The sequence below is a fragment of the Eleutherodactylus coqui genome, chromosome 10 (genome assembly GCF_035609145.1).
Source record: "Eleutherodactylus coqui strain aEleCoq1 chromosome 10, aEleCoq1.hap1, whole genome shotgun sequence".
In the NCBI taxonomy this organism is placed as follows: domain Eukaryota; kingdom Metazoa; phylum Chordata; class Amphibia; order Anura; family Eleutherodactylidae; genus Eleutherodactylus; species Eleutherodactylus coqui.
In genome coordinates this window covers 38,637,333-38,649,588 of record NC_089846.1, presented here as the reverse complement: position 1 = coordinate 38,649,588, position 12,256 = coordinate 38,637,333, and the positions used below count along the sequence as shown (strand labels likewise).

The window sequence follows — 12,256 nt, the reverse complement described above, 5'->3', positions numbered from 1 at the left end:
GAGCGATGTTTCGATCAATAAGTTACCTTTCTTCAGACAAGGTTTGTGTAATTTTAGGCAAAGCAGCAATGTTTCTAAATGACACAATGAATTCCTAAACTTTCCTCCTATTAAAAAGGTCAAAAGGGTCAAGAGGTTTTATTTTCGGCAAACACTCGAACAAGTTAAATAGTTTACTGATCATTAGGAAAAGAAAAACCTTTGACCTGCTTGAATTGGCTTCTTATTTATTATGTATACAAAGAGTTCAAGGATCTGTCTTGTGTTTCATTATTATACTTAATGAATAGAAAGACCAGATAGGAATACCACCTCTTTGTATGGTGAAGATTGCTGTGATAACAGATGGAATTCAGTAAGTTCAGGTGTAAAATGAAAGCTTAAGGCTGAAAAGCCTTACAAGAAGATTGTGAGTTTCTATCAGTGCATCATGGAGGTCATTGACCTCCAAGTAAATGCACACCATTATGTGACTGGGAATTGCTGCCATTTAATTCTCTAATTCAACATTTTCTGTTTGTGCTATTGGAAGTGACACTCAAGCAAGAATTTGCATATTTCCAATTGACCAGCAGCATTCACATACACATTAAGGGTTATATGCATTGGGAAATAGCTTTATATTAAGACATTCCTCTGAAAACAAAGTGTCCCCATTATTGAATCCCGGTGATCTTCTTTAATTTGTAGAAGAACCTTTGAAGCGTTTTTTTGGTCAAAAACTATTGATGACTTATACTCAAGATCATCAATAGTTAAATGCTGGGGACCCGCCACTCAGGATTCCTGGTGTTGAGCTGATTGCCCAGCCTGCTGTCAGCACAGCAGGCAGACGTGTGTCATAGGGGACAATAGAGAAAGTTTCCTAGCTGGCTTTACTCCCACTGAAATCAATGGGAGCTGAAGTGGCTATTACACTTCCATGTCTTTCCACAATGCAATAGCCACTTCAGCTCCTATTGATTTCAATGGGGGTGAAGCCAGCTACAGTAGGGCACGTCCTTTGCCATTCCCTATGATGCACATTCAGCCCACTGCACTGCACCAGTGGACCAGGCGATCAGCTCATTGCTGGGATCCCAAGCGGTGAGTTCCCAGTGATTAACTATTGCTGGCTTATCCTAACTATTAACTATTGATAACTTTTCTCCGGAAACCCCTTTAAGTTAGTGGTCAATTTCCCAACAGCATGATCACAGTGAAAATAAAGAATCGCAAGGTGACTATTGGCATCAATGGGAGTCTGTGTAATACCAAGATGCTCTTTGTAGACATTCATTGCTTTGGCTAATTGATGGAAGGCCTAAATGAAGGACTACCTTTTTATTAACTAATAGACTATTTGAAAATCGTTTATCTAACCCAGTGTTAATGTAAATGCAACTTATAGCATGAAGAACATTGTATGGAAGGCAAAGTGGTTGGGTTGCTACAATTGGATGCCCAAAACTCATCCCCACATAAGCTTTAAAGTGTCTCCTCTTATTAGTGTTTAAAGGGCCAAGCCAGCGAAGACACATATTTTCCATCACTGCCCCCTTACCTCATTGCCAGTCACACTCTGGAGGTCTTCTCCATGTATTCCAGTCACTTCTATGAAGTGCAGCACCCTGTCTGATTCTTATTAGGCACCATTTTGACAGTGAAATTTCTTTGCTCACTTTCAATCAATTACATGATGCATCAGAACAGTATTAGCTGGGGTTATACCATTTTTATAGCTACATAATTAATTTTACAAAGTTACCAGAGTGACTCTTTAATTTTGGACATGAGAGTCAACAGGGCAGGACTGAGACTATCAAGCAGCTCTGACATAGAAATCCCACTAGTCAACATACATTATTGCACCTTCCATAGCAGAAAAATAGCAGCACATGGGGTCATGAAACTCACCCCATAAAGTATCCTCCAGCCCCCAAAACACACTCTGTCCACATAAATAACAAGCCCCCCAAAAATAACACGTGATCTTCTCAAAATAACCCCAGCACAAGAAATGCACCCTATGCACCTAATAAAGCATCCTCCAGGCCCATAAACTCATCCTGTGTCTTAAGACCTTCTTTCTGCAGGTTTCATCAGCTTCAGAGCCACCTTTGTTAGTAGAGAGCCACGTGACTTCAGAATGTCAGCTGGCCAAAGGTTCTTAATGAATAGAACATGGGCAGTGTGCCCATGTCCTTTTTAATAAAGAAGTTAAATGCCTAACCACAGGCAGTGGATTTCAAAAGTGCTGGAAGGGTAGCAGCTACTTCAAATTTGATTTTCTATGCTAAAACAAAAAAAAAAATGAATGCAAGTATATTACAAGATTGATTAAACAAATACTGGCTGTTAGATGAGCATAAATTACATGAAGAATTAGTGTCTATTTACACTATCGAAGCAACACAAAATCCAAATTGGATACTGTAATAGAAAGTGTGCTCCTGTACAGATATTAAAAGTTTTTGGTGGATTACCTTGAGTGTAAATGTATACATGGTATGCTGGAGCCGAGAATAACCTCATTGAAGTATGCTGCTAGAAATAACTAATAGAAATATGAGCCAGGCACTTTATCATCACTAATACCCTTTGTCCACAATGAATGTAGCCATTGTCAAGACATGAATCCCAACAGGATATCCCAAGTTCACTGAAACATTTCAGAGTTCACTCTTTCATCAAATGGTTACTCTTCCTCAATGTAAATTGTGTAGAACATTTCTAGAATTGTCATCTTTTACGTCATCTCCTTACATATCATCATTTTTAAATATTTTTGTTTTTTAGAATAACGTGGAAGAAAAACAAGACAAAGCTACATACAACTGAAACGTCAAAGAAAAGCACAAAAATCAACACCGAATAAGGACACAACCATGGGGTATCCCATCCAGGTGTTTGCCTGTGTTCTGTTAATGCTGAGTACTCATGTGAGCTGTGGACTTATAAGAAAAGTTATCAGGCACAAGAGAGACACTGGTTTTAACGTCACCTTGCCTGAAGACAACCAGCCAGTAGTATTTAACCATGTGTACAATATTAAAGTTCCAATGGGTTCCTTGTGCTCTGTTGACCTCGACCCTATAGGAACAGCGGAAAATGAAGGGAAGCCACAGACAGACATTGACAAAAATGATCAAGAAGCCACTTTAAATGGGGAAAACCAGATAGTTTTTACACATCGCATCAACATTCCTAGACGTGCTTGTGGATGTGCAGCAGCTCCAGATATTAAGGACCTTCTAAGCAGACTAGAGGAGTTGGAAGGCCTTGTGTCAGCTCTTCGGGAACAATGTACTACAGGGGCTGGGTGCTGTTCAAATACACAAACTGCTGAAGGTGAGAAAACTTTTGACCTTAGCAATGATGTACTGATTTTCTATTGAGAAAAACAATTGGATGGGAGCAACACTGACATGATACGCTAATTTGTAAGGCTAAAAAAGGACATCCATTCATCCAGTTCTATTATCCTCCAATGTTGACCCAGAGGAAGGCAAAAACCCTATGAGGTAGCATAGTAACATAGTATGTTAGGCTGAAAAAAGATATATGTCCATATAGTTCAGCCTATTATCCCCCCAATGTTGATTCAGAGGAAGGCAAAAAAAAAAAGCAAGGAGGTAGAAGCCAATTTTCTTCAGAGTCTTCCTGACTCCAAATCTGGTAATCCGATTAACTCCATTGACCAACACCCCATTGCCAGTAATCTAGAGAGTACAGCTTGTAATGCTGTTATGCTCAAGAAAGGCGTCCAGGCTCTTTTGAACTCCTTATTGAATTCACTATCACTACTTCTTCAGGCAAAGAGTTCCTTCACTAACAAATTCAGAGCAAACTACATTTTTAATAACTTACAAAAAGGATCAATATTCTAGAACAAAACACAATAAAACAGCAAAAAGTGCATACATAAAAGTTACAACCATATTGAGCAATGCTGAGGACAACTTTCCCCCTTGACATTATTGTCCATCTGTTTATAACAGTCTAATATGGAATATTCATAGTGTATATATATTCTTGGAGTGTAGTAAACCACAATTAAAGTGCATCAAGGCAGGGGCTAAAAAGAAAAAGTAAAAAACAGGGGTCTCCCTAAGGTGATACCATCAGATGTGGGATACGAAATATCAGACTAAGGAACAGTTATCCAACGCAGTCATGCTTAATCCCTTCACGTCATATATGTAGCTATATATGTTCTACCTGCACACATCCCAAGCAATTAGGACAGCTATAGCCATCCACAGTATATGCTGTGTATGGAGTGGGCTTGGTAGCCGAATCCGCTCCTTACACAGCGGGTATCAGCTGTCTTTAACTGGAGATAACTCTGATTACAGCTTTTAATCCTTTAAGCACCACTGTTAGTTCTGACAGTGGCATCTAAATATCCCAATCGATTTTTAATGATAAGATTAGAGGGGTGCTTTATGGGTGCCTTCTGAAGGTCCCAGGGCAGTCATTATCGTTTGCCTATTAGGAACGTGCCTGTGGCACGTCTTTAATAGGCAGCCTTTTAAAACACAGCATAATGCAATACTATAGTATTGCATAATACTGTCTAAGCAATCAAACATTTAGATGTTTAAGTCCCCTATAGGATTAATTAAAAGAAGTAAAATAAAGATTTTTTAATTCGAAAAAAAATCTTAAAAGTAAGAAAAAAGCTTTGTCACATAAAAAAAAGGTAATAGTACATCTGTGAAAGTCCAATTTATTAAAATATCACATCAGTAATGGCTGTATCTCCAAAAGTTTACTTATAAGACAAGGCATTTCGATTCCAATATATTTGCCTACTAAAGATTTCAGATTGTCATCAAAACACATTGTCTAATAAATAGACATTTGGATACATTCTAGTAGCTCTTGGTTATTCTTTAGAGATGAGCGAATGTACTCGGCCACGCCCCTTTTTCAATAGAGCACCGCAATTTTCGAGTACTTCCGTACTTGGGTGAAAAGATTCGGGGGGCGCCGTGGGTGAGTGGGGGGTTGCAGCGGGGAGAGGGGGGAGAGGGAGAGAGCTTCCCCCTGTTCCCCGCTGCTACCCCCCGCTCTGCCACGCCTCCCCCCGCCCCCCGGCGCCCCCCGAATCTTTTCACCCGAGTACGGAAGTACTCGAAAATTGCGGTGCTCGATCGAGTAATTACTCGAAACAAGTACATTCGCTCATCTCTATTATTCTATAAATATTCTTTGGGCACCTATTCCAACTGAGTATTTTGTGCCTACTACATCTCAAGCCAGGGGTGTAGCTGTAGGGTTTCAGTGGCAACAGTTTTTTTATGTGGCAGGGGAGTCTGGTCCTGCCACATAAGAAAAGAACAGTATTATATATCCCATATGGTAGGTGGGGGCCCTGTTACGGAATTTCCATTAGGGCCCGTTTTCTTCAATTTACGCTTCTACATCAAGGCAGCTATTTCATTTTTGTTGTTGTTGTTGTTTTTGGTTATTTTATTTAACCACACATGGCTGTCTCATCTCTGGTTTCTGCTCTCTAAAGCGGTGAAACTCTAAACAGTTGTCTCATTATGATTTTAGATGCTTCCCCAAAGAATACTCTGTAATTAAAATGATGCTGAACATCTAGTATTCCTCCCAAACATGTGGTAGTTGTGTAATAAGGAAACGGGGTTAGCCCTTCTTGTAAAATCTTCTAATTATATGTCTACAACTGACTTCTTTTAACTTCTCACTAGACTTGAGCCATGAGGAGTAACCGCAAAGAATGGAAAAAATCTATCAGCTAATACTATTGTTCCTTAAAGTAAAAGGAACTGAAATAATAATAGAGACCAAAGTTTCATGAGGTGACATATTGCTGCAGTCCAAGTATTGCAAAATGTGGCATTGCACACATCAGGCAAATAATTACTGTTTTGTAAACATCCTTCTATAAAAAAAACTTTATTGCTCTTGGTACCTTTATTTCATGCCAAGAATCAGTTGCCTGATTGCATGTAAATGAAGTTCATGTCTCTTGGCAGTCCTTGGAAAAAAATATTCATATTCTATAGAAATTATATGCAGATTTTTATTGCATACAAGTTGAATACCCTACTTACACATTGCAGCTCCATAGATGCCAATGGCTGATGGGGAGGAGATATGGTTCTCCACTGTGGTTGGGGGAGATGTGGGAGCCAATCAACAAGAAACACACATGAAAAGAATTAGCTTGACTGGATGATTTCCTACACTGTTAATACCGGGTAGTTTTGATGTTTCCAATTACTGTGGTGACTCAAAAAAGGACATTTTATCATTTCCAATTGTCTCTACGGGCTGACTATATTCTATTAAGCTGTATTATCTTGATATGGCTCACTGGTTTTGGTGTATTATTGTAGCTCAGCTGAAATTTTTATCTAACTTGTTGTTTTGTGCTATGTAGTAATGTGCTTACCCTGTTTCCCTGAAAATAAGACATACCCTGAAAATAAGACATAGCATCATTTTCCAGAATTTTTGAGGATGCAAAATGATTTTTTCAGGCTTTGTGAGGATGCTTGAAATATAAGCCCTACTCCAAAATTAAGTCCTGCTAACAGTTAATTAAAAAAGTCAATTTATATAGTGTCCAGGCAGCTATACATGTAAAAAAGTGTAACCTTTTTGAACAAAAATTAATATAAGACACTGTCTTATTTTCAGGGAAACACAGTAGTTAAAGGAGTATTCCAACTATAGACATTTATTTGGAAGGTAAACCAAAAAATTGTGCAAAATTCCAATTTAAACAATTTGAAGGAAAATTGAGAAAGTTGAACTTTTCTTTTATTGATTATAACCCAGCAAAAAATAATGTTTCGGGGGTGATAACCTCTTCATTGGCTGGAGAGCGCTTAGCTGGAGGGAGCACTGTGGTAATGGAGAGTATATGATTACGTGACACGTCTATTTTGCTGGATTATAGGCAATAAAAGAGAAGTTGGACTTTCCCCATTTGCACCATTACCAGTGTTTTGGTTTACCTTCTGTATTATATGAATACACCCTTCCCTAACAGAGGTGCTGTTTTTTTCTCGATTTGCAGCATCTCTGTGATTCCCTCATTATACACTTCATTAAGCCACTAAGGCTTTAAATATTCATTTCAGGGGTAGCTCCACCTACTTCTTCCTCTATATACTGCCTATAGACATTTATAGTATACACATTTTCCACAAAGCTTCCAGAGTTCGGACTCCCACTGATCAGATATTTAGGACCATAGATAGGACAAACTCTCTCAGTGCCCAAGGCAGGGTTTCAAAGTGAGCCCACCACCCTTGGTCTTGTGAAGTTTAGCATGATAGCTGTTGTAAAATCATTCAGCCCTGTTGAGCCTGTAATATGCATGCTTGGCTCTGGTATGTGTGTAACTTTTCTTTTGCATACAACACCATTATATCATGCCCCTCCATCCCAATTGTGCCACAGATGGTCACCTATTCTGCCCGCCACTTATCTCAGACTTGTTTAGGACATACCCTAAGAATACACAATTAACACTATGGTTGAAATACCCCTTTAAGATTAGTAGGTTTACTGTACATGCAGTCTTATCCAATATTATAAAATATCTTAATGATTCCACCATGTTCATCTGTACAGGTACAGTCGAGACCAAGCCTTACTGCAATGGCCGTGGGAATTACAGCACTGATACTTGTGGCTGTATTTGTGAGCCTGGATGGAAAGGACCCAACTGTACAGAAGCAGAATGTCCCGGAAACTGCAATAACAGAGGAAAATGTGTGGATGGAAAATGTATCTGCAATCCAGAATACATCGGAGAAGACTGTGGTGAATTAGCCTGCCTGAATGATTGTAACGACCAAGGAAAATGCGTTAATGGAGTCTGTGTTTGCTTTGATGGCTTTGGTGGAGAAGACTGTGGTGAAGAAGTGTGCCCTGTACCCTGCAGTGAGCATGGAAAATGTGTCAATGGCCGATGCGTGTGCGAGGAGAACTTTATTGGGGAGGACTGTAGTGAACCCCTCTGTCCAAACAATTGCAACAACCGTGGACGTTGTGTGGATAACGAGTGTGTATGTGATCATCCTTACACAGGAGAGGACTGTAGTGAGTTGATTTGCCCTAATGACTGCTTTGACCGTGGTCGTTGTGTAAATGGTGTGTGCTATTGCGAAGAAGGGTTCACTGGTGCCGACTGTGGTGAACTGGCCTGTCCAAACAAGTGCAGCAACAATGGGAAATGTGTGAATGGACTATGTGTGTGTGATATAGGATTCACTGGAGATGACTGCAGTGAACTGAGCTGTCCAAATAATTGCAACAACCAGGGTCGTTGTGTGAACGGAGTGTGTATATGCAAGGATGGGTTCATGGGAGTAGACTGTAGTGAACTGAGGTGCCCCAACGACTGCAACAATAGAGGGCGTTGTGTAAATGGGCAATGTATCTGCGATGAAGGATTTATGGGCCGCGACTGCAGCGAACTGAGGTGCCCCAATGATTGTAACAATAAAGGGCGCTGTGTAAATGGGCAATGTGTCTGTGATGAAGGATTTATGGGCCGCGACTGCAGCGAACTGAGGTGCCCCAATGATTGTAACAATAAAGGGCGCTGTGTAAATGGGCAATGTGTCTGTGATGAAGGATTTATGGGCCATGACTGTAGTGAACTGAGATGCCCCAATGATTGTAGCAACAGAGGGCGTTGTGTAAATGGCCAGTGCATATGTGATGATGGGTTCATGGGAGAAGACTGCTCCGAATTAAGATGCCCTAACGATTGCAACCACAGAGGTCGCTGTGTTAACGGAAAATGTATATGCGACAATTTATTTATGGGCGATGACTGCGGTGAACTTCGCTGCCCCGATGATTGTAGTAACAGAGGACAATGTATCGATGGGCAGTGTGTGTGTTATGAAGGATTCATGGGAGACAACTGTGGTGAACTCACCTGCTTCAACAACTGCAACAACCAAGGCCGCTGTGTTAACGGACAGTGCGTATGTGATGAAGGCTTTATTGGAGATTTCTGCTCTGAAGGTACAGTAAATCCCATTAATCTATTTATATAAAATAATCTGTGAATGTCAAGGCTTGTTTTTCCTTCAAAAAGTTTGGTAAATTAGACCTTTGTTGCCCGTTTAGTTGATATTCATGCTTCATGCTAAGCTGAAAAGGAGAGATTTCACACCAAGCTGTCGGAGCTTGTCGAGTGGATCATATTAAGCTTTTGCCTCATTTCCATTTAAACAGTGATGATAAAAATCTCTGAACCATGGCTTTGCACACCTGGAAGTGGCATGGTTGGGGTCTAAGCAATTTACACATTTGATATTGAATTGCAGTGTAACACATCTGTTTTCGGTTTTCTGACGCGTGTTGAGTTTTATACCGTGTAAGTTTTACGGCTGTATTTGGATCAAAGATAAACTTGCTGGATAATTGGAGCATGTCTCCTGAAACAAATATGTGGCTCCCACTGCAAGATGAGTACTATAAAAATCAATCCTTATCAGTGATAGAAGGCTTGTATTTAGAAATCCCTAATCCAATTAGCAAAGCTTGGAACGCCACTTTTCCTCACCATAGCTTTACTCCCCTAACATTGGTGGGAGTGGGGGGGGGGGGGCACATTGTATATGAAAAAATAAAACAAAATGCTCACCTCTTGCTGCGCTCTGCTCCCCCACCGCCACTTGCTGCTCTCCAGACTTCTGATTACAAGCGCTGCAGGGGTCATGGGCGTTATTTACCTATGTGACCACTGCAGCCAATAGGAGGCATCATCTGTGACATCCCATCAATCTGCCTCGGGGCTTTTACATTAGAAGACCATGTGACAGCTTTACATGCCATGGCACTGGACCACCGAAGTGGCGGTTCAGCATCATAATTTTTATATAGTTTTGGGCATGGAAATAACTTGGAAAACCAATTTAAGGATTCCATACCCATTAGAAAAAAGTTGTTCAAACCTGACAATTTCAGTGAGAATGGCCAACTGTGATGATGCAAAGGGAAAGAAGGATAGCGGATATTGAAGTTTAAAGCCCCATGCATTTGTTCTAGAGCGGTCTGGCAGTAGCTTACTCCTTTCTGCCCATGGAAAACGCATGAACATTCAGCTGAGCCAAATGTTCATGTGTATGAAGAAGTGAGGAGAAGTAGCTGTAGACCAAATATGTGTTCAGCTGTTGTAGGATTGTCATGTTCATGGGGCCTAAAGGTGCATGGGGCCTTAGGGTGAAACTAAATGGCTAATTAGTGACTTCTTGCTCAGTGTAAACAGGTAGTTGTTCATAGATGAGCAATTGCCTGTTCACTGTGTAGAGGTGGGCAGCCAGAAGAAATCTCCAGCGTGCTCCACCTCTATTTGCTGAACAGCTATCTTTTTTATGTGAAACCACAGGAGTGATAGTTGGGACAGCTGTTGGGTGTTTGAGGACCCAATAGTTGTCCCATGTGAAAGCACCTTTGCAGAAAGGTTCTTGAGGCATAGCATGAAATCAAAGTACCTGGAAGAAATCTATGCAAGCATGATGGGTAGATTATACCCCTTTTAGGTACTTTGACAAGTGCCTGACAGCCATCCCACAGACCAGGGGCGTAACTATAGAGGGTGCAGGGGATGCGGTTGCACCTGGGCCCAGGAGCCTTAGGGGGACCATAGGGCCTCTCTTCTCCATATAGGGGGTCCAGTACTATGAATAAAGCATTATAGTTGGGGGCCCTGTTACAGGTTTTGCATTGGGGCCCAGAAGCTTCAAGGTATGTCTCTGTGCAGCATGGTTTAGGTATGGGTACGGGTACAGATACAGATAGAGGGGGGGGCCCAGCTCACGTTTTGCATCAGGGCCCCTGAGCCTTTAGTTACGCCCCTGCCACAGACTATTGCTCTTATGCTTTCACACAGGAGCGATAGTTGTTCAGAGAATAGAGGGGGAGCAAACCACAGATCTATTCAGGCCGCTCATCTCCATTCACTGCAACAGTCAGCAACAACCAGGAAGAACAGAGTGGCTGTGAAGCAAACTTAAGTAATGGGTAAACCCTTAAAGTAGTCCAATTATGGCCATTTTTGACTTACAGCACTAGAACTCTGAGTTTAATATTTAGCAATACAATGTTTGGAGTCTGCATAGTATCCATCTATTCAGACAGAATTCCTTTGGGTACTTTGGTTTAATATTTATGTATTTTCATAGTGTTAGGAAATTAAATTATAAAATTCTTTGGGTCAAAGATCATCGGGAGCAAATGTATTGGCCACACAGTGTTTTGCATTATTTGTCAACACTGTATAAATAGAAAATAATTAATGAAGCAAAACACATGCAAAAGGGCAAAAAATATATTTTTGTCTCTCTTGGAAACAGCCGGCGCTTTAAGAGCAAGTAGTCCTTTGCTAGGTGACTGTATTTTATCTTTAATTATACTTCTGCCGAGTACATTTTATTGTGTTTAGCAACACAATAAACCCATGCTTTATGTGCCTAGGGATATAATTACTAAAAGGTGTATTAAATGAATTATGCCTATTGTTACTTTTACATTGTCCTTAAATGTTCTACTTGGGGAGCGCTGGTAAGTTTTCAAAAATTGTTAATTGAATTTATAGTGTTTGTTTTCTTTCCATTCCAATAGTATCGCCCCCAGAAGACCTGATTGTGACAGATATAACCACTAAAACCATGAATCTTGAGTGGTTCAACAAAATCAAAGTTACTGGATATCTTATTACCTATGTTCCTACAAGCCCTGGTGGCTTAGAGTTTGAGTTCAACGTTCCCGGAGACCAAACAACAGCAACTCTTCGAGAGCTTGAACCTGGTGTAGAATACTTCGTCCGAGTATTTGCCATCTTGAAGGATCAGAAGAGTATTCCAGTTAGCGCCAGGGTTGCCACACGTAAGTACGATTTCACCTTTATTTATCCTCATGACAATGGTGCATAAAAACAAATGCCCAGATATGCTGGCAGCTACAGAAAGCAGTACTGTAATTAGGATAGTATAGTGAGTAACAAAAAGACTGATCATTTTAATGTGGAAATTGGAAAATACGTAAAAATAAAGGGGTGTCAAATTGTAAGTATAAGTTTACTGTTGATGGGGGTGAAATTGAAATTAATCCCTTCCTGACCACATAATGTGAAAATATGTCATGCGGTCATGAAGGGTCTATGCAGCTGGCTTGGAAGTTGAGCCCATTCCATACCCTGCAGGTGTGATAGCTCCAGCAATAGCTGCAATCAGAGTTAGCTCTAATCGCAGCTGTTAGCTACTTAGTT

The 12,256-nt window shown here is 40.6% G+C and overlaps 1 protein-coding gene across 4 annotated transcripts in view; it reads left to right on the top strand.

Annotated features, from left to right (window-relative positions):
• The window catches only part of TNC (tenascin C), a 117,807-nt gene that overhangs the window by 29,106 nt on the left and 76,445 nt on the right, over window positions 1-12,256 (top strand). For all 4 annotated transcript variants that reach the window (XM_066580834.1, XM_066580836.1, XM_066580835.1 and 1 more), the window contains exons 2-4: window positions 2,779-3,330; window positions 7,600-9,006; window positions 11,611-11,874. In XM_066580834.1, coding sequence (XP_066436931.1) covers window positions 2,868-3,330; window positions 7,600-9,006; window positions 11,611-11,874 — 2,134 coding nt within the window. In that variant the 5' untranslated portion in view covers window positions 2,779-2,867. The remainder of the gene's footprint in view (window positions 1-2,778; window positions 3,331-7,599; window positions 9,007-11,610; window positions 11,875-12,256) is intronic.